The sequence below is a fragment of the Bubalus kerabau genome, chromosome 8 (genome assembly GCF_029407905.1).
Source record: "Bubalus kerabau isolate K-KA32 ecotype Philippines breed swamp buffalo chromosome 8, PCC_UOA_SB_1v2, whole genome shotgun sequence".
In the NCBI taxonomy this organism is placed as follows: domain Eukaryota; kingdom Metazoa; phylum Chordata; class Mammalia; order Artiodactyla; family Bovidae; genus Bubalus; species Bubalus kerabau.
In genome coordinates this window covers 10345945-10368377 of record NC_073631.1, presented here as the reverse complement: position 1 = coordinate 10368377, position 22433 = coordinate 10345945, and the positions used below count along the sequence as shown (strand labels likewise).

General features: G+C 51.3%; 1 protein-coding gene across 1 annotated transcript in view; it reads left to right on the top strand.

Annotated features, from left to right (window-relative positions):
- The window catches only part of ABCA13 (ATP binding cassette subfamily A member 13), a 409559-nt gene that overhangs the window by 166881 nt on the left and 220245 nt on the right, over nt 1-22433 (top strand). Inside the window, exons 37-43 of the mRNA XM_055589635.1 lie at nt 4263-4400; nt 5375-5555; nt 7925-8143; nt 12205-12401; nt 16995-17152; nt 18342-18691; nt 20243-20432. Coding sequence (XP_055445610.1) covers nt 4263-4400; nt 5375-5555; nt 7925-8143; nt 12205-12401; nt 16995-17152; nt 18342-18691; nt 20243-20432 — 1433 coding nt within the window. The remainder of the gene's footprint in view (nt 1-4262; nt 4401-5374; nt 5556-7924; nt 8144-12204; nt 12402-16994; nt 17153-18341; nt 18692-20242; nt 20433-22433) is intronic.

Sequence of the window (22433 nt, the reverse complement as noted above, 5' to 3'; positions counted from 1 at the left end):
CAGAGCCTCCATTCAGACTCCAGGTTTTTGGATTTTAGGTATCATATTCTGTTGCCAGTGACAGGAAGTAGAGGGTGGGTGGGACAAAAGAACAGTAATAAAGCGGGTTTGAGGAGAAGACGGGGTGAATACCTGAGAACAGCGTCAGAGGGAGATTGAAATCTAAAAGGAAGCCTGCGTATGAATCACTTTAATGTGCAGTTTTACACAATGGATTTCTTATTATTGTACTATAATGCTTATATATACACATATAATAATAATGCAAAACCGTTTCCAGAAAACCTTTATGGATGAGATTTAGCGCATTCATAAAACTGCCACCATAAGCACCTTTGGTTCTGAGTTTGCTAGAAGCATCTCAGCGCTCTTGTCCTGTGTCTGTGGGTCCTGTGCTGAGCTGTGGCCACCGTCATGCTGCACTGCAGACCGACAGCAAGTTGCTGTCACACTCGTGATGGGGTTTCCTGAAATGATGAACAACTTCCCCATCAGATCATCTTTCACTTGGTGTTAAGGCGGTTGCACTCCTGGAGAATTCAGTATGTAATGAAATTGCACAGAAACTCTGGGTTTATGTGTCCGGCACTCACATGAACAAGGGCTTGTCCCCTGTATGAGTGTGTGTGGTGGTCTCACAGGATGCAGGTCAGGGACAGGTCTTCCCTTTGTAGGATACCTGCCATCTAGGTGCCTGCCCACTGGAGGGGATTTGTGTAGTCCCTGCTCATTCATCCGTTCATCAGGCCTTTTTATTTCTAAAATAAATACAAATTCCTGCTAATGTGATGTGCTGGGGCTTTCCTGACCCTGGAGAGACTGCAGGGGCAGGGACCCCTTCTCCCCTACAAATGAATCCCTGGAGACGGTGAAGGCTCTGCCCATGGGCATGCCTTTCACACTCAACACAGGAAATCTGGGCCATACCCCAGCCTCTGCTACATGCTTCCACCCTCTGGCCACTGTCCCCTGCCCTTGTCACCCAAGGCCAGGAACAGACAATCAGGGGGAGCCCTGTGCCCAGAGCCCAAGGGCATTACCCAGACTGACTGGTCCTAAGCCTGCTTACCCATTCCCTCCAGGGAAGCCACAGTACAAACTATTGTCCACGATTCCCCTGGTTTCGTCTGCTCCCTGCCCAGCTCTGGTGCTTCCTCAGGAGGCCCTGCCAGGTGTGGCATGTCCCTCCTCTTGAGAATGGGGTTAACCAGACTCTGGTGGCCTCACTGTGCCTGAATAATAATGATGCCCATGTTTAAAAACACCCGTTCACTCTGTCAACCCAAAGAACCCCTTCCCACACATCCAGGACTCCCTGCAGGGCTCCCAGGCACTTGGTATTCAGTCACTTCAGTTGTGTCTGACTCTTTGTGACCCCATGGACTGTAGCCCACCAGGCTCCTCTGTCCATGGGATACTTCAGTTGTTTCCGACTCTTTGTGACCCCATGGACTGTAGCCCACCAGACTCCTCTGTCCATGAGATTCTCCAGGCAAGAATACTGGAGTGGGTTGCCATTTCCTCCTCCAGGGGATCTTCCTGACCCAGGGATTGAACCTGCATCTCCTACACTGCAGGTGGGTTCTTTATCAATGAGCCATCAGGGACGTGCCACTGAGGCACTTGGGGATCAGGACAGTCACTGTGTGACAGTCTCCCTGGGTAGGAGGGTCTCCCCAGCTTGGGGGATGGGTGACAACTTTCTGTCTGTCTCACACACATGTGTGTGCACCCCCACACAAGTGCTTTCTCTGCATTTTCTTTTCTTTTTTTTTTTTTTTTTCCTTGATGCAGCAATGGTGTGGAAACTGAGCCTGGCGTTTCCCAGGCTTCGTATCTGAGGGGGATGCCCTGCAGACCCAGAGTCACAGGTGACCCAGTCACAGGTCACTGTTGCCAGCAGGGTTCTGTATCCACTGCAGGGCCCCCAAGCTCCACTCAGTGCATGAGCAAGCATCTGGTCCTCCTTGGGAGTTCGTTTCACGAACTCTTCTTCATGTATCTCCAGCCGGATTGGGTTTGGCCCCGGCTGTCTCATGTCCCTGGCTTCTCCCTGCACCGCTGTCAGTTTAGAGGAAACACTGATTCGCTTCCTGGTCTGTGCAGGCTCCCGGTTTACACTCTCAAGGAGCAGACTCTGGATGGACTGAGGGCCTTCGCTTGTATTAATGCTCCCATTATACTTGGTGACGTGAGCAGGGTGCTCAAGAATCAGGTGTGACTTTAGGAGCAAGAGCCAAGGGCAGGGGAGAGCTGATCGGCCTCTGTGATGCCTGGGCCTTGGCCCCTCCCCATCTATCTTAGATTAATAGGTTAATTAGGAGGATTTAAAAGTCCAGACAGAGCAGAGCGAGGGTGGTTTAATTAGCAAATCAGCCATTAATATTCAATTTACTTCTAATTTGTTTTTCTAACTGAATGGCCTCTCCCATTCTGCCCCCCCCCCCCCCTTTCCATCTCTGCAGCCGCAACCCTTGCTCAGGCCTCAGGCATCCCATCTGGACCTCTCAGCATCCTCCCAATGCCGTCCAGGCCTCCAGGCGCCACCCCCCACCCCCACCGCCTCACTTCTGCTAATTCACAGCCTGTGCCTAACCCCGTGCATCTGATCCCACCTGCTCTTAACAGGCAGGGCCCCTTCTGCTGGCTGTGGCTGCTCCTGAGCTTGGTTATGGTCACCTAGGTGAGGTCCCAGCAGGAAACTGCTGCTGCTCGAACGGGCCAAAGGGAGAGAAGGTAGCCGCTGGCATCACAAACTAGTTTTCCTGATATGTTTGTTGCTCACTCTCTTTTATTTCCACGAACTTGTCATTCACGCGAGTGCCCAAGGCTCCTACCAGGGGGTTGAAGACAGTAGAGTCCAGGAGCCAAGGCAGGCACTCTGCTGGTTTGAAGGGGCTGATGGGCAGGTGCTCCCAGAGGCTGCCTGGCAGCTCATTGTGTGGCTTCTGCAGCCTCTTGTCCCAGACCATCTTGCTGCCTCCCTTCCGCTTGGGGAGGAGAGGTGACAGCCCTGTCCCCATGGACAGTGTTTTCAGGACCCTGGACAGTGCCTGGAGTAGCGTGCAAGTGCAGTGCAGGCTGTGATGTGACCTAAGGCACGGTCGTTAGTACGTAAGGTCTTGGGGAATATTCCGTGTGCTCTGTTCAGCTTGGGCTGCCATTACAGAGTACACAGACTGCGACTTAAAGGGGTGTTTATACTCTCACAGCTCTGGGCTCCGGACATCCATCTCCTCTTTCCATCTCCTTCCTGTGTCCTCACATGGCCGTCCTTTTGTGGGTGTCTGAGTCCTGATCCCTTATAAGAACACCAGTTCTGATGGGTCAGAGCCCACCCCCACGACCTCATTATATCTTAATCACCCCTTTAAAGGTTCTTCCTCCAAATACAGTCACAGTCCAAGGTACCAAGGCTAAGACTCCAACAACCCATGACAGGTGGTAAATACTGGACCAAACGCCAGCTCAGCATCTCCCTTCACATCAAAAGACAAGGGACCCAGTGCTCTTATTTGCAGTCACCTCTTTGAATCTTTTGTGTGGAGTGTGTGAGGAACTGTGTGTCTCTTCTGTGCTTTGTGGTCAGAGAGCTAAAACATGAAACAGTCTGCGTGGAGGTCTTTATCTCCTCAAGCACTTGTAGAATTTAGACCACCATCAAACTTAAGCTAGTCTGACTGTGTTGAAAGAAAACTGAGAAGCATTAATAACTAAATCTTTCATTTCGACACATAATGGGGTAGTGACTATTAAGTGGACGAAATGAATTTGGAGAATCCATTTGAAGAATGGCAGTATGTCTCACATAGAAATGTTAGCACTCTGAATTATCCTTCTCTGTAGGGTTTTAATTGATTAATTCCTTCAGCTTTTAATCATGTCTAGTAATCCATGCAGATGGCAAAGACATACTGGAAGAGTGACAGCTAAACAGGAGGGGGAAGGCTGGGGGAACATTCCCCAATTATTTAACGCTAGTCTTACTTCTAATAAATACCTGCCTGTTTGTTGAACACCTGCTCAGATGACGTTTTGTGGGAAGGGGATGTGAGGACATCATGGGGGGCCCTGGCCAGGCCGAGGGAGGCTGGGGGCTGATGCTCTGTCCCCTGTGGTCACTGGTCCATGTAAGGGATGTGGATGGAACATGATAAGATGGGATAAATTTTTATAGTAATTTAGCTAAGATATTCCACTACAGAATCTTCTTCTAAGTAGAAAAACAAGCAAATTGATTTCAACTCAACTTATTTTTTTAGGAACTTTCGGTTTGAGGAAACCGTGGTATTTCCCCTTCACCGCATCCTACTGGAAGGATGTGTGTGGGCTAGTGGTGAAAAGGCAGAGCCTGGCCAGTTCTAACCTGTTCTCCTCTAGTGAGAACTTGGATGGTCAAGGTGGGTAAAGGGCGCGTTGGAGGTGTCTTTCTCCTTCCAGTCAGCTTTGGTTTTGGTTTTCCTTTCCAGTTGAGCCTTTGCAACTGTGAGTGCATGGCTGCCCAGAGACCTGCCTTCCATCCCAGGTGGGCAGGAACCTGTGTGTGAGTCTCACTGTTCACAGCAGCCTCTGTGCCTCTGCTGTAACTCAGCTGAATGAAGCTCCACTACTAACATGACTTTGTGTAAATAATAAAAGCAAAGGTGGACAGCTACTGAGGTATAATATACTTGAGAATGTTCAGTGTTTCACAAGTGCTAGTTTATTCCAGGCTCCATGAAAGAGAGACTGTTGCTGTCCCTACAGACGGGGACATGCTTCCCAGGAGGCTTGGTGGGCACCTGCCCTGGCCTGGGGCTCGTTCACAGAGCACAACTTTTGGGAGGAAAAATCTATGGATAAACTGGTTCTCACCATGATAATTTTGTACTATATGTCAATACTGTAATTTTCTGACTATACAAGTCAGAAATACAAATCTTACAGAAAATTTGGATCAGCACCACCTATTAACCTCTGGAGACTTTTGAAGTCTTCTCAGGGTGGACTGCATTTTCCTCACAAATACAAATACAAATCTTACAGAAGATTTGGATCAGCACCACCTATGAATGGTCACCTCTGGAGACTGTCAGTTATGTGTCACTAATCTGATATTGTTCTTCTGTGTATATGTATATATAAACACATGTGTGTGTTTATTTTTATTTTCTTGCAAAATGTATGACGTAAGGGCACAGAACCTTGCAGTCACTGCTTGCATTTAAGTTTAGCCATCATATAATGTGCCTGTTGATTTAGGTAGAGAAAGATTTTGGAATTGTTTCATAAGTTTCACAAATTCAGGCCCGAGGTAGCCGCTGGGTTATCACGTGTGAACATTGATTTGGAGACTTTTGAAGTCTTCTCAGGGTGGACTGCATTTTCCTCACAGGCTCATCCCTGCGAAACGGGGAAGGAGAGCTGGAAGCAGGCTCCCCTGGCGTTGTCCTGCTTTCTGTGACCAAGGAGCACGATCGCCACAAGGCGGGCGTCTGGGACCTGACCCTGACCTTCCACAGGGACCAGATCACTGCGCTGCTGGGGACCAACGGTGCTGGGAAGACCACCGTCATGTGCGTCCCGCTCCCCTTTCTCCCGCCTTCCCTCCAGGGCTTTGATTCTTAGAGATGTGTTTAGCTGTGAGATAGGGGCTAGATCCCTTTTTGTTTGTTTATTTTTGTTTAGTTTCAGTTATTGTTGTTCAGTTGCTAAGTCCTGTCTGACTCATTGTGACCCCATGGACTGCGGCACACCAGGATTTTACTATCTCCTGGAGTTTACTCATATTCATGTCCACTGAGTCGGAGATGCTATCCAACCATCTCCATACAGAGTTTACAGACACATCAGAAAGACAGCCCTCTCACTAGAGCTGCTGCAGGTCTGAACAGACTCAGGGGTAGGGGGGCATCTTTTAAAATAGATTTATTTCTTCTTTTATTGCCTGCAAAATATTCATGGGTTTACTTTGGCCTTTGAAAAGTCTTATGACATTCTTTTCCCCCCTCTGACTAAGTTTAATTCTGCTTGCATACTTAGAGGAAGATGAAATTTTAATGATGTTTGCAAATTTTTTAACACTTCAGTATTTTTCTTTTTCATGTTCTACTTTTTATGTGGTTGTGTTTTTGTGAAGCCTTTATTTTTGATATGGGATCCAGTGGTTCCAGATTTGTTTAAAGAATTGAATCATGTGATCCCAGAGAAAGAATGAGCTGAAACACTCACAGTCCACAAAACAGCCCCAAGTTGGCCGTGGAAATGGGGTATTTTTAAGGCCAAACCACCCAAATTATGGAGTTTCTGTTTTGAACAAGTGACTTTCTTTTTGTTCTTTATTAGTAGGGCTAAATAAAGTATGCTTAGTTAACACAAGGAAAGGGACTATTTGCTTCAAGATTCTTAACAAAAGAAGAAAAATAACATTCAAAAAGCTTCAGCAGTCTCTTATTGACAATAAATTGAAAAGAAACATCTCATTTTTTGGATGCTGAAAAAGAACTGAAGATTTCATGAAGGATGTTTTTAGTGTTTTTCAGATTGGGAAAGGTTGCACTAATAAAGACTCCGAAAGCCAGCCTCCACACTGAGTTTTTACTAATGCACGTTTCCTGCAAGAAAATCTGGAGTCTGTGTTTTGCACAATGAAGAGAATTAAATTAGGAGTTTGCAGATGTTTTGAGGGTTGCTGGCTGCACTGCTTTTAGTGACTGTTGGAAATCGGTTGTGAGTCTTCCCAGCAATGTCTCTTCCTGGCACTTCTCGGAGGAGAGGCTCAGAGGCTGTTTCCAGGCTGGTTGTCACCATTTGAAATGAGGCACTCCGAAGTGCACTGATATGGGTATACTCAGTGTCATTGTATTCCCTGGTGAGGTCTGAAAACCATATAGCCAACAGCTGTCAGTCAAGGTTACTGAAGTGCAGTTTATTCCCAGGAAACAGTATGTGTCCAGGTGTGCATCTGACGAGCTGGGCTTGGCTAAAGCTGCACAAAGGCCGGGGGACAAACAGGACGCTGACATGTGAACCCTCACCCCCGCTGGCCCCTGGGCCTCCTGGATCCTGGCCCCTGAGCGACCGCAGTCCTGCTGCTTGAGGCTGTAGTACAGTTAGCATTTTCTAGCATTTCCTATAATGGAGTGGTACTGAGTCTCCTGTTGGCATGATGCTTGGAGACCCATACGTGGTGCTGTTGCATCAGCTGTCAGGTCCTGAAGAGTCCATGCTATGGAGACACTACAGTTCATTTATCTTTTCATCTGTTGGCGCAGTTGAGGCTGAGTTCAGGTTTTGGTGATGATGGACATTCATGTACATCATTTGTGTGGACATAACATTTTAAGTTCTTTCTGTAAGTAGTTAGGTGTGGTTTGCTAGGTGCTGTGGTGGGTATATGTCTAACTTTTTAGAAAGAGAACATAGTGTAAAGCATGAATAATAAATGACCTGAACTAGGAGATGGCGGTCCTCAGGTGTCCTGTGCGCCAGCAGACAGGAGCTTTGGAGACGAGCTCTTGGCTTGTCATGGATTTGACGTTGGCAGGTGGGTGGCTCAGGCATAGGGGCAGGAAGCTTGGCCGCAGGGCTGTGGGGGGCAATGGGAGTATGAGCTGCTGCTTGGCTCACATCTAATGATGAGGACTTGGGTGGTTAGGCCATCCATTTAGGCTGTTTCTTCATCTGTGAAGACCCTTGGAGTCATCATCAAAAACTCTCAGCAGGGATGGTCATTGGGCACGGAGTGTTCCAGGCGAGCATAACCTGATCACCGGCTCACGTCCCACCAAGCTCTGTCCAGCCTTTGTCTCACCGTGTAGCAGGTGCTGGTGGGGGACGCTGGCTGTGAGCTCCCCATGGGATGCAGATGTCCCTGGGGCCTCCGGGTGGTCAGGGCAGCAGCACATCCAACTCCCGTGCCCCCACTGATGTATCTTCTCTGCAGATCCCTGCTCACAGGACTCTACCCTCCCACATCCGGGACCATCACCGTCAATGGCAGGAGCCTGCAGAAGGACCCGTCGGTGGTCAGGGCGGAGCTGGGGGTGTGTCTGCAGTGGGATATCCTGTTCGACCGCCTCACGGTGCTCGAGCACCTGCTGCTCTTCGCCTCCCTGAAGGCGCTGCGGGGGACCCACCAGGAGCTGCGTGAGCAAGTCCACAGGTGTGTGACGCCACCTCTTCCCCCTGCCCTCCATCCTATGTGGGTGTGGGGGGTGCAGGGAGATGCCTCACGAGCATCGCCGCTGCCTGTATCTGTGAGAAGAAAGTGTTAGCAAGTGGTTCTAACTATGGAATTACAACCCCAACCCTGGGATCAGAAACTGTCCCAGGGAGGATACCAAACCTGGTCTGTCCTCAAGGAGGGAGCAGACAGCATGGGGGCTGAGGTCTGTGTCCAGAGTGTGGGTGCCTGTGGGTGTCCTGAAGTGAAAAGGAAGGGTGGGGGAGTGAGGAGTGGGTGAAGGAGCCTGAGCAGTCCTGCAGAGGAGTCTAAATGTCACCCTGCAGATTCGGGGTTATAGACAGGAGGGGGCAAGCAGCCCGGGGCCTGGAAGGCGTACATGTGACCCAGGGTGGGTACCGGGCCTGGCTGGGGACGGGACATGGAGAGGCCGCAGGGGAGGCCCAGGTCTGAAGGCTGTTGGAGGCCAACTTGACAAGCTGGGCGTCCAGGGTGGGGAGGGGAGAGTCTGGGGTCCGGATGCATTCCAAGGGGAGCAGAGGACATGCGTGTAGGGAGAGGAGGCAGGGGCTGGGATGGCAGGATGGGCCGGGGTCACGGAGCTCCTCCAGTCTCACAGAGACTCACAGAAGCAGAGCCCACAGGGAGGAGAGGACCTGAGGTCCCTAGTCAGGAAACAAATCGTTGTCTTCGAGAGGTGAGTGTGGCTAGGGGGCCGAGGGGGAAGGTTAGGGCTGGAGTGGGGCCTGAATCCAGTGGGGGAGCTACTGATCGCACGCGGGGCGGGGTTGTGTGGCTGACAGCTGCGGCCCAAGCTGGGCTCTGCCCCTTGAGGGGACCGTGAGACCACAGTGTGGAGGCTCCTCACTCTCAAGCCAAGTTCATGAAGCAGGGCATCAGTCAGGCCTGACCCATGGGGGACCAGGCCAGGGCGTAAGGACAGATGGTGAGTCACTCATGTGCCTCAGAAGAAGAGGGGCCCCTGAGGAACTATGACTGTTACTGCTTATTGCCGCCTTAAAATATGTTTGCAAGATTTGTTTTGTAAAATAAGGATTTATAGTCATGTGGTTGGCAGCTAACTGGTGTCTAGGCTGTTCACCACCACAGCGGGACTGACTCACATCCCGTCTTCAGAAGTGGCTGCTGATGACAACCACGCCAGTGATGCTGGGGACTCAGATACACAGGAAAACATCTACTTTGCACCAGTCAAGCCTGTCCTAAATGACAGCGGGAACTTAGGGAGAAATAGTGCACATCACTAACGGACAAACTGGTTACGTGCTACCTACACTTTAAAAAAAATTCCCAGGCCACCAATTTTCATTCAAAGTCTGCACCTACCCTGGACCATGGCAGACTCTGCTGTGCTGGGGGCTGGGCCCAAACCCAGCTCCTAAGCATGCTCCGAGGGCTTCATCTTCTGATGTGGGCACAGCAACCTCACGGGTTATCAGTTTGCTGCGAGTTACCTGGCAACGACGCTGGTGTGCACAGAAGTAGGTGGGGAGAGATCATGTTTTAGGATAGCCATACTCAATTAGAGGAGCAAGGACTGAAAGCCCTGATTCAGAGGCAAGTGATCAGTGTCAGCTCCTGTGGTAGCACTTGGTTCCCTTAATGTCCATCTTGGTTACAATCGAGCTGATGCAATCCGGGGTGGACTCCTTAGAGAGAACATTTGTCTAGAGTCAGGTCTTTACCATTTTGCCTTTTATTTGAAGGAGAAGGTAGAAGTCAAGAGGGGAACTTAATCAATGGGATGTCATGATGCGGTTAGTGTTAGTCCTGAGGATTCTGGCAAGCAGCACAAGGCATGAGCTGCAGGCTGGCTTGTTTGATGGTGATGAGACCCACAAGGGCATGTGTGCAGGTGGACATAAGCAGAGGACACAGCATTGAATCCTGTATGCTGCCATGTGAAGAGGATGGAGGGATGAAGAAGGACCTGCCAGGAATAATGGGGAAAGAGGAGAAACTAGTCCATTAAAGAGCAGGGATCAGTGAGGAAGGAGGAGGGATCAGACCATTAAGGAGGGAGAGGTCTGGTGCATCAGATGCTGCTGAGGGTCAAGTAACATGAAGACTGAAGCTTAACCTCTGGACTTAGTGTGGGGAGGTCGCTAGTTGACTGGATAAGAGCCATCTTGGTAGCACAATGGGGAGGGAAGTCTCTCTGGAGTCAGGGGAGAAAGGATGGAAGGAGAGGATTAGAAACTGAACTCTTCCCAGGAGTTTTATGCAAAAATGGAGCAAAGATTTGAGACAATATCAAGATGAAAGAGAAACAGACATTTCAAATACTGAACAAACCACTGAGGCAACACAAGGTGGGTGGCTTTCTGGGTGCCATCCTGTGAGCAGTGGTTGGGATCTGTGGGGAGTGGCAGTGACGCTGTGGCGGGAAGAGCCTGTGACACAGGAAGCAAGGAGGGGAAGGGAGGAGAGTTCCATTTTGTGGGAGTGATAGCTGGAGGCAGGGACCGGCTGGAGGAAGGATGTGTGGGAGAGGATGGGTGGAATTGAGCCTCTGGCGGGGCCGTGGATGCTGGAATCAGCCAGGTCCAGGGTGCGGTTTGGTCCTGAGTGGCTAGGAGTGTGCTGATTTCAAGATCAACAGAGAACGGGGAGGGTTTTGGTTTAAGGTAGACGTGTAATTAGGATGTGGATGTTTGAGAACATCTGACATTTCACCGCCTTGTTTTTGTTTTCTCTGCCGGTCCATCTCTGGTTAATGGAACTAATGGGATTAGTCCCCAGAGGGTCACCTCCTATGGAGCGGGAGCCACCAGGTGGGAAGGAATTGCTGGCTTCTAATGGGAATAAAGGTCAAGACAGCCCCCTGCTGAGATGGGCCACTTGTCCTCTTCCTCCCAACTGGGCTGCTGTCCACAATGGGAGCATCTGACAGGGGCAAAAACTGCTATAAATGTAGGTTGAGGTTCACTCCACAGGAAATGTAGGGCCACATGGACTAACCGCTCAGTGGGCCGACTGACAACCAGACCTGAGAAGGGAGCCTGGGCTCCTTCTGGGTCTGGATGAGGAATCTGTCAACAGTGAAACATTTTACTCGTTGCTCAGGTGCAAGTACCTGGGATTTTACTGGTGTTTGCATGAGAGTTTTGCATTTTTCTGGGTCCCAACAGTCTTGAAGCTCAACTGCGTGGAACCTTGTAATCCCTCCTCTCCCCCACTCCTCCTCCTCTGGCTGCTCCTTGGCCTCCAGGAAGTTGTGACTGGCCTGTGGCTCAGACGGAGTGAATCTACTGTGTGTGGGTGCTCAGAGGAAGGTTTCCTGTGTGTGTGTGTGTGTGTGTGGGTGGGTGGGTGCTGCTGCTCCAAGAGGGGGCTTAAGAGAGTGAGATAAAGTAGGTGGTGACAGTCTTAAGTGTTCACGTGTTACTGGGCACATGGTGCAGAGTGAGAGGTTGCTTGTGAAATGGCGCCTCCTATGCATCGGAAGATGCTGGGTGTCTGCAGTCAGTGCGGAAACTGGAAGCTCATGGAGAGAAGAGGGCTGGTCCTCATGTTAGCGGCATCTGTCGCTCCTGCTCTGCACACGGTGACTCATGGCTGTGTCCCAGGTACTCAGGCAGGAAGGGGCTGATGCGGAGCTAGTGCTCCTGGGCGAGGTCAGTCTTCCGTAGATGCACGGATGGACAGTGGGCGGCCTCTGCCCGTTGCTCTGACCACACCTGCCCATCGGCCATCCTCCCCAGGGTCCTGAGGGGATGGAGGTCCCTTGGCAGGTGAGTGAATCCAGAGGGGACACAGCACGTACTTCCTACAAGCAGGACCCACCCGGCACGCCCTGCTGCCAGGGCCTCATGCTGGGTCCTTGGATGTGGTCGTATCTGGTCCCCGAGGAGGCCGGCACTGTGGTGTCAGGATCATGGGCACATGGTTCTGGGTCCCCACCATGTGTCCGCGGATGAGAAAGAGCCGAGTCCTCGCGGGTGACTGTTTCCTTCCAGAGTGGGACGTCGAGCACATCTGAGGAGTCCGGGAGACTGAGCGCTCTGTTCTTGTTTCAGAACTCTTCAGGATGTGGGGCTGACGCCACACCAGCACCAACAGGCTCGAGTGCTCTCGGGAGGCACGCGAAGAAAGCTGTCCATTGGCATCGCCTTCCTGGGTGCGTCGGGGACCGTGGTCTTAGATGAGCCCACCAGCGGGGTGGACCCATGCTCCCGCCGTGGCATCTGGGACATCCTCCTCAAGTACCGACGAGGTGGGGCTCAGCGGAGTGCTAGTTTTCTTCCCGCAATATCATGGAGGAGGGCGGTGCTTTAAGTTCTCTTTCTGTCCTATCACCGTGAAGGGCTGTGCTCCATGTCCTTTTCCCGCTATATCACGGAGGAGGGTGGTGCTTTATCTTCATCCTGTCACCGTGAAAGACGATATCGCTCTGTTTTTTCTTGGGTGTTGAGGTGGCGAGGAATGAGGCCCATGTCCCAATAATGATACATATTCCTGGGGAAAAGAAAAATTCCTGGAACTTTCCTGTCGGTCCAGTGGTTAAGTCTCATGGCTTCCAGTGCAGGGGGTGCAGGGGAACTAAGATTCCACATGCTGTAGAGCACGCTTCCCCCCACCTCCCCCCAAACAATAAAAAATATTACCCAGGGGTGCATAGAGAAGAGACACATCCATCGTGACCTCCGCATGGTATTGGGGGTCTGGGGGTTGCTCAGAACCAGCAGTGGTGTCTTTCGAGCATGTTATGCACGATACGAGCGGACACAGCACTCATCCACAGTGGCTTCCATTCTGGAGTGATTTTGGGATTATCAGAAGGGGTGTCCCAACTACAATCTGGAAAAAAAGAAAGTTTCCTCACTTTTTTCAGTGAGGATACTGAGACACAGAGAGAAGGGTGTGGGGTTTGCTTAAAGCCAGCCTCAGAGGCGGTTCACCCAGCCAAGGGAGGAGCGGACATCTGGTCTGGAGGCTTTGGGTTTCTCGTCTTTGTTAAGGTGATTTCTAACTTTAGATGGGCAGTTACTGATTTCCAGCTTCTGATTTCTCCTGTGTGGCAGCCAGAAAACATTGCTATGGGCATTTTGTATACAAACACTGGAATTTGGAACGAAACCTCAGGAATAGGGGAACATATCTTGTGCTTCTAGACAGGTGTGGGAGCGTCAGTGGCAGGGTTATTGCTGATTCTTACAAAACACAGTTTTGCTTTTCTTTTTGCCCTTTTGGGTACAAAGCCTTTCTGACTTGACCTGAAACCTTCACTTCCCTGAAGTTAGGGTTTGCTCCTTAAGAAATGCAAGGAGAAGGGACCCAAGAAAAGTCATCAAATTCTCTCCTTAGGGCAGGAAAGATGCCCCTGCCACTTAAAGCTTAGTCTGGGGTCAGGGAGAAGCCCCGAAAGGACCATCTTATCCTTTCTATTCCAGAAATGTAGAGGAGCTGCAGAAGGACACAAGAAAATCAGATGCAGGCATGGCTTTCTATTCCTTTCTGGGCACTGGCCTGCGCTAGGCAATCATTCCAGGACCATGAGGTTGTGCCGGGGGCACAGATTCATCGGACTTGGTGCAGCTACGTCAGAGCTCATGAGCCCAAGCAGGACCCTGGCCCAGGGCTATGCCCAGGGTGGGTGTCCTGAACTTTCACAGTTCCCAGCTTCTGGACTGAGAGGGAGCAGAGCCTGCCAGGGAGGCTGCCTGGAGGGACTAGGTGGGCCCTGGAAGCTGGGGGAGCCTGGGGGATGGGCAGCCAGCCAGACTGAGGGACCCCAGGGAGCAGGAGGTGCTCGAGGCCATGGGCTGACCTTGTCTGAGGCTCTGCTGTACAGGTAGGGCAGGGACAGGTCTGAGTCATCACCTGGGGCCAGGAGACACTGACCACACTGCGCCCGAGCACCTCGCCTGCCCATTGCCCCAAGATCCTATCCATCCACTTACCTAAGGCCTTCTGGGGAGGAAAGTAGAGACCAGAAATGAAAACTCGTGACTTTTGAACACCATTTAAAGGGACTGATGGAGTTTTGAGATAAATGTAAATCATTTCCCTGCTCCTGGAGTGGGGGAACATGACAGGGATGGGTGAGAGGCAGACAGATCAGTAGATTTTGTTTCCCTGTTCGCATGAATTGCATGCAGCCCGAATTTCATACCACAAGTTCATGGCTCTTGTTTACTTGAAAAATCAGAGCTGGGGTCTTCAGGGCTCAGCTGACAGAACATTTGAGTCACAAGCGTAATTGTAACTGGATACAAAACTAGATCCGATAAAAATCTCAGAAATAGGCAGCTTTCTTCAGATTCTCTTCTTATGAGTTAAATGTTTTCTCACTGTTCTTGGTCGTTTGGCAATGGTTGTCTTTCAGGGGCTCCTTGGAAGACTGACTGACGTGCAGAATCAGTAGGATTGGGTGGAGGGTCCTAGGAGGGAAATATGTTTTCAAGAATCAAAATGTAGTCGTTTCTGGAAACAGCTCCAAGCCTCCAGGCAGCTGGGCCACAGCTTTGTAAACCAGATCTAAGCGCAGCATGAAAACAAGCGACCCCTGCTGAGTAGAAGAGGGTTCTGCTGGCAGAACGCGGGTGTTTGGGGCTCTGTCTTCCTGGGGCCTGACCCTTGTTTCCTGCTGAGTGACAAGCAGTGCCGACTGCCTGATGACCAGTGCTTCTGTGCCTGCCTTGGTGGGAGCAATAAGGATGGAAAAGGTACCAGAGCAAATCAGTCTGCTCGTCCCTCTCCTGCTCCACACGTCCTATATGGCCTGGAGAAATGATCTCACCCCTCTGGGCAAACAGTTTTCCTTTTTGCAAGTGGAGGGGATCATGCCGCTGGTTGGTGGTGTGAGGTGTGTGTGAATGTTTACAGATGAGCGCCTGGTACGTGGGTGCCTGGCCAGTGGCCATTCATCAGTGCTGTTAAACAGGAGAAGTGGGTGTGGGAAGGATCGCTTCCTGAGGAGAGGGGTTCAGACGCAGCACCCGAACCGGGGAAGCAGTAAAGACGTGTCTTGCAGAGTGACACTTGCCCGTTGAGGGTTGAGGTGTGTCTCAAGTTGCCTCAATCTTTGAACTTCATCTATATTTTTGGGGAATTTACATTCCAGCTGACTTTAATTTTTAGATGATATGATTGTCTGCAAACACATCATCTGGTCTCTTAACTCCAGATCAGGGACTGAGCATATTTTCTTAGCCTTGAAGGAACTTGTGTTGTGAGGGGATTTGGCTTTGGTCTTTGGGACACATCTCTGGTGAACAATAGAATAGGCACATACCTTTTAGGTAAACTGGAGAAGGAAATGGCAACCCAGTCCAGTATTCTTGCCTGGAGAATTCCATGGACAGAAGAGCCTGGTGGGCTACTGACCATGGGGTGGTAAAGAGTCAGACGTGACTGAGAAACATACACTACTTGGTGAAAGTGGCCACCATGCCCCCTCCTCCTCGTCACTCTAGGGTCTACATAGCATGGTTTCCTTTTGATGTAGTTTTTACAAGATGAATTGAGAATCCTGGTCTTTCTATCTTTCTCTGCTATTTAAAAATATAAACTCAGATAGAGTTAAAATTGGGCTTCCCAGGTGGTGCTAGTGGTAAAGAACCCACTTGCCAATGCAGGAGACATAAGAGATGCAGGTTCAATCCCTAGGTTGGAAAGATCCCTTGGAGGAAGGCCTAGCAACCCACTCCAGTATTCTTGCCTGAAGAATCCCATGGACTGTGGAGCCTGGCAGTCTACAGTCCATAGGGTCGCAAAGACTCAGACATGACTGGAGCGACCTAGCACAGAGGCACGCAGAGTTAAAATCATGTTCAGCCTTTGCTCTTGGAAAATTTGCTTTTGAGATAAGACTCAATCAGTGTGTTTATTCAGTAAACCAGAATAGGTAGAATTGGGCTTGATATAGGCCTGTGGGGGAATGTATTGAGTTGGCTAAAAAGTTTGTTCAGAGTTTTCCGTCACATCCCCAAAAAACTTCTTGGCCAAGCCAATAGAAAGTAAAAGTTCTGAGAGTGTCCCTTCATGTAACTGACATGAACTTAATGAAAATGCCTTCCAGGCTCTCTGGCCTCGGGCCCCCTGAGGTCAGTTTGGGCCCTTTCCTCCCCCAAAAAGGGCTGGAAAATGTGACCAGATGTGAGAATTCATAAAGGATACATATAAGCTGATCATTTGTTTCTGGGAAAAGTGGCCACATGCCCTCTTTCTTCCTGGGGAGGCCCTGGCTCATGCCCACCCCTCCCTCGCCCCCTGCCCAGTGCCCAGAATGCTCTCTCTGTGCCCTTGGCTGCTGTGAGCTCTTCCCAGGAGGAGGTAAGTGTGGTGCCCCCCATGACTCGTGGTTACATCACTTGACAAGGGCGTCGACCGGCCTCTTGGCTGCCACCCTGCCCTGCACGGTGGTTACTGGTGTTCTCACGCAGCAGCAGTAGTGCTTCCGTAGGACAGAGCTTCTCCCAGCGTCTGGCAGAGGGGGTAGTGAGGTTGAGGGTGGAGAGTCAAGGATCAGACGACAGAGAAGGATGTCCCGATCAGCTGTCTCTTTGTGAATTTCTCCTCTACATCCACTCAGTGATCTGTCTCAGGGCTCACAGATGGGGCGACTGGACCCGGGGACCCCCTGGCTTGCCCCTTAGTGTCACGCCTGGTGATGGTGGGTTTGCAGAAGCCACGTCCTAACCCCAAGGTGTTTCCGGGGCTCTGATTTGGGGGGTGATCTCAACTGACTTAAAACCCTGTGATGCTCTTGACACCACTGACCCCCTGCCCCAGCTCCTCCACTGGAGGGAGGGGATGAACCCCTGGTGTGCCGTGCAGATCTGATGCCCCTTTTCCTGGGTTGCAGGTCGGACGATCGTCTTCACCACTCACCACCTGGACGAGGCTGAGGCACTGAGTGACCACGTGGCCGTGCTTCAGTGGGGGCGGCTCCACTGTTCCGGGCCCCCTGCCAGCCTGACCCAGGCCCATGCCCAGGGGCTCCGCCTGACGCTCAGCAGGCAGGTGAGACCCTGGTAGCGGACACAGGGAGACGTGGCCCTCCTCGGTTGGGGGAATGGAGGAGACGAATCGAAACTGTTCCTCAGTTACAGCATTTCCACGTTGCAGTCAAGTCATTCAGCAGATCCTTATCCCAAATCCAGGCAGGGCCTTGCTGGCTGTGGATCTTGGGGGAGGTGACAAAATAGGGGGCGTGCTTTCTGCACAGGGTCCTTGGGGGTCTCAGTCTTTGGGGAGGAAACAGTGTGCCCGAGAAAGTGATAAGCAGAGCATGGTCACTGGTGGGCGTGGAGTTGGGAGGCAGGGAGGTGGGAGGGCCCGGGATGAGGCTGGAAAGGGAGGTGGTAGTTAGGTGGAGACCTTTGTGTACAGAGGCCCTGATGCTAAAATAAGTTTTACAGCAGTGAGTGGGGACTCCCAGATGCTCTCTGTCTGCCAGGAAGAATCAGGTGGCATTCAGGGCTCCTGATGGGAAACAGGGTTGGCCTGAGTGGCTGGCTGGGTACCACCATGGCCCCACATGTTCCCAGGTAACTTTCTGACCCTGATGCTTGGTTCAGAGGCTAAAGCTCTACCATAGAAAGGGTGAAGTCAGAGTTCTCAGTGAGAGACATCCTCATTGCCCTGTGTCAGCTGGGGGCGGGCTGGAGTTGCTCTGGGGCTGGGATTCAGGGCTGAGGTCTCTAAGTTGCCCCCTACCCCCGCCCCACCCCGAGTCTTGATGGTCTGACCCTTGGTGGCCCTGAGTCCAGGTTCCTATTTGCTTCCTCTCTATTCAGGGGGAATGTCTTACTGTCCTGGGGGAGGGGGCGTTCCTCCATGGGTGGGGGTCCTTGTCTCCCTTTTAGGAAGGCTCAGCCCCATATCCTGTGGTCCAGTTGCTGGGCTGGAGTGGCTTTCAGGATTTCTCCGTAGGCAGTGAGGGCGTCCGTGAGCATAGACCTCCTGGGAGCCTGTCTCATGTACCTGGGGACCAATTAGTGTAACATCTTGCCTGGCCAGCTTTCCCACTAGATTTAAATTTAAAAAGGAAAAGGTGCAATGCATCCTGGAAATGCTGTTTCTTGATTTTGCTGCTTGGAGTTGAAATTTCAAAACAATTTGCTTAGGGGTAGAGGTGAAACCAGTTAATGTAAATTTAGTATGTTTGTGTTCGCTTTCCTTACTGTTCCCTTGCTTTCCTGGGGGGTAGCCTTCTGTTCCAGAGGCTGATGACCCGAAGGACACAGCTTGTGCCACGTCTCTGATCCAGGCCTACCTCCCGCAAGCATCTCTTCAAGGCAGCAGCCAGGGCGAGCTGAGCTACATGATCCCTGAGGGTGCAGACAGAGCCTGCTTCAGAGGGCTCTTCCAGGCCCTCGACCAGAACCTCCACCAGCTGCGCCTGACAGGTTATGGGCTCTCAGACACCACCTTAGAAGAGGTACCTGCTGATGAGAGATACTCGAGCAGGCTTTTCTGGTTTGTGCTTTGCCACTGTGCGTGGGAGAGACAGCAGGGAAGGACGCGCTGGGGACCCTGTGCGTTTTCATTAACTTCCCAGCTCTGATTGGTGGCAGGCATGGCATTTATATGAATTTAATGCACTCGATAGGTGACTGGTTCTTTAAGGGGGATAGCATTTTTATATTTGAGAACTTTGATTTCTTTAATCCAGAAGCACTAGTTCTCCAGACAGTTTCAGCAGCGGGAGGCTGGCTGGTCCTGTTTGCTCACCTGGAGGCGTCCTCTTTTCTCTCTGGACCTGGTTCTGCTCAGAAGTCCTAGCCCCGCCCTGGGAAAAGATGGGCAGAAGCTCACACATGGGAACGATGCTCCTCCCACTCGGCTCCCCTCCCATTCCCCCTCCCCCGAGGGAAATCGTGCTGGTGCCTGCCCCTCGGAGTACGGGTGTGGTTTCTTCATGAATGCTCCAAGGAGCCAGAGGCAGGCTTTTCCTCCAGGAGGAAGTTGCTATTTTGTGTACACAATCCAATGGCAAGCTGTGTGTGAGGGCCTTGAGGTTGATTGTGAGCCAGATTTGAGTTTTACAAAGCACTGCAGATTTCAAATAAAAGTCAAGTGCTGAAGGTTAAAAACGTCTGGAAAGAACCTTGGGCCACCTTCTCTGTATTACCCGAGAATAGTAATAGAGTAACTCCTGGGACTCTCAGTGGCCACGAGAATTAAAATACTGAGGCTCCTAGAATGTCAAAGGCTGCACTTCTGGTTGGGTTTTGGAAGGGATTTGGGGGCTGCAGGCACCTCCCTGGTTGGGTTGGTGATGCAGTGGGTAAGGCAGCCACTTGTGTGTAAATCAGTGTGACTTGAGGTGACAGCGGCCACTGCAACTTTTCTGTCGAATAAGTGGTCACAAAAGATCGGAAAGCAGTAAAAGATCTGCAGTGCTATAAGCAGCTTTTATGCATAGAATGTATTTCAGTTTCCCTTCCTAACTCTGTAACTTATTATTCCTGTTTTAAGGTTGAGGCTCCAATAGGCTAATTTTACCCTGGATTGCAGGGCTTATAAATGATAGTGCTGCTCTTGGACCTAGGTTTTCTGAGAGTGGGTCATGTTGAATGGGTCACCTTGGGGGTGATGTTCTGGCTTCCATGGACCGTCAGCTGTCCTCTTGTTCTTGTGAAAAGAGCAGTTGAGGCCTGTAGGACAACAGGGGATAGCCTGATTCACAACCAGGAAGGATGGATATGAGCTGCTTCCTCAGCCAGAGCTTGGAGTCCCAAACCCTCTTTGTCAGGGCCGGCTCTCCCTCTGTCGTCCTTCCAGCTGAGACATGGATGCTTTCCCCATTGAAAGGCAGCTCTGATCCCGCGGTCCTGGCAGCTCTGCATGCCTTCTCTGCCTGCCCCACTGTGGTCCTCTCCACAACCCCCTCTGACTTGCCATCTTGCGCCTGGGATGCTGAGGGTCTTCTGTGCCCAGCTGCACTCCGCTGCGCTGGTGCATGCTCGGCCCAGTGGCTGCTGATCAGCATTGCCTTGAGAGCTTGCTTGGAGGTTCCAGTAGGGGAGCACAGCTGCTTGTACACTCTTGACCGAAGCCCGATCCTCCTCTATCAGGGATGGTCGTCCTCTTCACCTGAGCTCGCAGCTTCGGGAGGGACACCCACGGAGTGGTGAGGGAGGAAGGGCAAATCCCCCTAGGCAGCCAGGTCAGCCGAGTCACCCTGGCGATCAGCGGGGTGACAGATGTCGCAGCCAGATCGCCCTCACATCCTGAGGAGTGTTTCCTGAGTGGCGGTGTGTCCGGCTTGTGGGGACAGCCTGTCACCGTGGAGGCGGTGGGTCTCAGCCCACACCTTTCCCCCTCAAGTACCTGTGGCCTCGGATGAGTCATTCAACTCCTGAGCCTCAGTTTTGTGGTCTTTGAAATGGAATAATTATTCCAGGAATTACCCGTAATAGTTAAATGCCTAGAATGAACCAGGCAAAGCAGTAAAGGTCCTTCTTGCCTTGGAATGTGAGACTGTTGCTGCAGCTTTGGGGTAACAGTGGAATTAAATTGTGTGTATGCCCCAGGAAAAGGCACCTCTTGCCCAGGGCCTTTGGCTGTCGTCCGACCTGCCTGTGTGGATGTAGCAGACGGGGCATTTCCCAGACCCCCTCCCACGATGCCTGAGCCAGGGGGGGTTGGGGTTCTCCTTTGACCTGGGTGGATGGCCTGGGCAGCTGCTTGGAGCCCCGGCCGGTCTGCACTGTGGTTATGCCACACACCACTGGCACTGTCCTCTGAAGTCTGGGTGACCAGTCTGAGTCATCCAGGAACCTAGTCACTAGTTACTAGGAAGCTTGTGATCTGTACAGTTAGGAGCCTCTGTGTGGTGTGAATCACAGCTTCTCTGCAGATGGAGAGGAGGTGCCTTTGGGCGTTGTTTCGCCAGCCTAGGTCACTTGAAAAAGAAGACGAGTTTCTTTCCAACTATAAGAAGAGGGGATTGCCAGTCACGCGCAGACATGTTATGCGCTGTCTCACTGGAGTCATCTTTGTCACTGGGTGTTTCCTAGAGTATGTTGCCTGGTGTGGACAGATGCACACGTGTCCTGCGCTCGCTGGACTAGCTAGGGCCGCCGGGCCTGAGGGGGCATGGCTCAGCCTTTTGGACCAAACACACTCACCAGTAACGAGTGTTCACCCTTCTCATGTGTGTGCTCACTTATTTACGGCTAAACCCATAGCTAGAGCAAGTGTTCCTTTGTGTAAGTGACATCTTACTCTGCTGCCCGGGAAGCAGGGAACCTCAGGAATCCTGTGATGCTTGTTGCGAGGTGGAGGGAGGTGGTGGGGAGGGATCGGCCTATTTTATGGCTTTAAGCATCGCAGGGAACGTGGTGAGGAGGGTCTTTAAGTTTTGGGCAGATGCTCAGCTTTTAAATGTTTCATTAATCAATGTGCTTCATGGAACCAGTCAGTACTGTCTCGAGGCAGCATGAACATCCAAGGAGAGGCTTATTGAGAACTATGCTTTATGTAAATCAGATCCTTCAGTATTCTTAGTAACTCCCTCCCTTCCCCCTCCCTCCTTCCTTCCCTCCCTTCTTCCCTTCCTTCCTCCTTCCCTTCCTTCCCTCTATCCTCTCTCTCTTTTCCCCTAATTGCTTCCTTCTTTTCTTTCAAATGATGGTTGTGGCTGCATGTCCCAGCCCTGCCCTGATATTACAGCAAGGAAGCTTCTGAAGGAGAGACGGCAGCCCTGCTGTTTACCTGTTTGTTTGTATCACATATCATCTGCCAGGTCTTTTTAAGCCAGTTGTCTCCTTCATAAGCATTCTTATTGCATGCTGAGTTGCTTCAGTCCTGTCCGACTCTTTGTGACCCCAGGGACTGTAGCCCACCAGGCTCCTCTGTGCATGGGATTTTCCAGGCAAGAACACTGGAATGGGTTGCCATGTCCTCCTCCAGGGGATCTTCCCGACCCAGGGATCGAATCTGGGTCTCTTAACGTCTACCTGCATTGGCAGCGGTTCTTTACAACTAGTACTACCTGGGAGGCCCCTTATTTTGGTAAAAGCTAGGCAAATTGATGGAAAATTGACTTGAAGTGCAACAGCAAGCTGTGGCCTGCTGAAGCAGAGGAAACAGTGAGATGACCTCTGTCAAACTGTTGACCGTGGCTACATGGCTGACCTAGAACACGTGTGGCGATGCCTTAAATGCTAGGGATTCTTATCCGCTGACAGGGTTCATCTTGGGGTAGAAATGGAGGTTTCTGTGTGCTCCCCTCATGCCTGGGCGATGATGACCTACCTCAGGAAGCCCTGGTCTGGCTGCCTCATGGGATGGC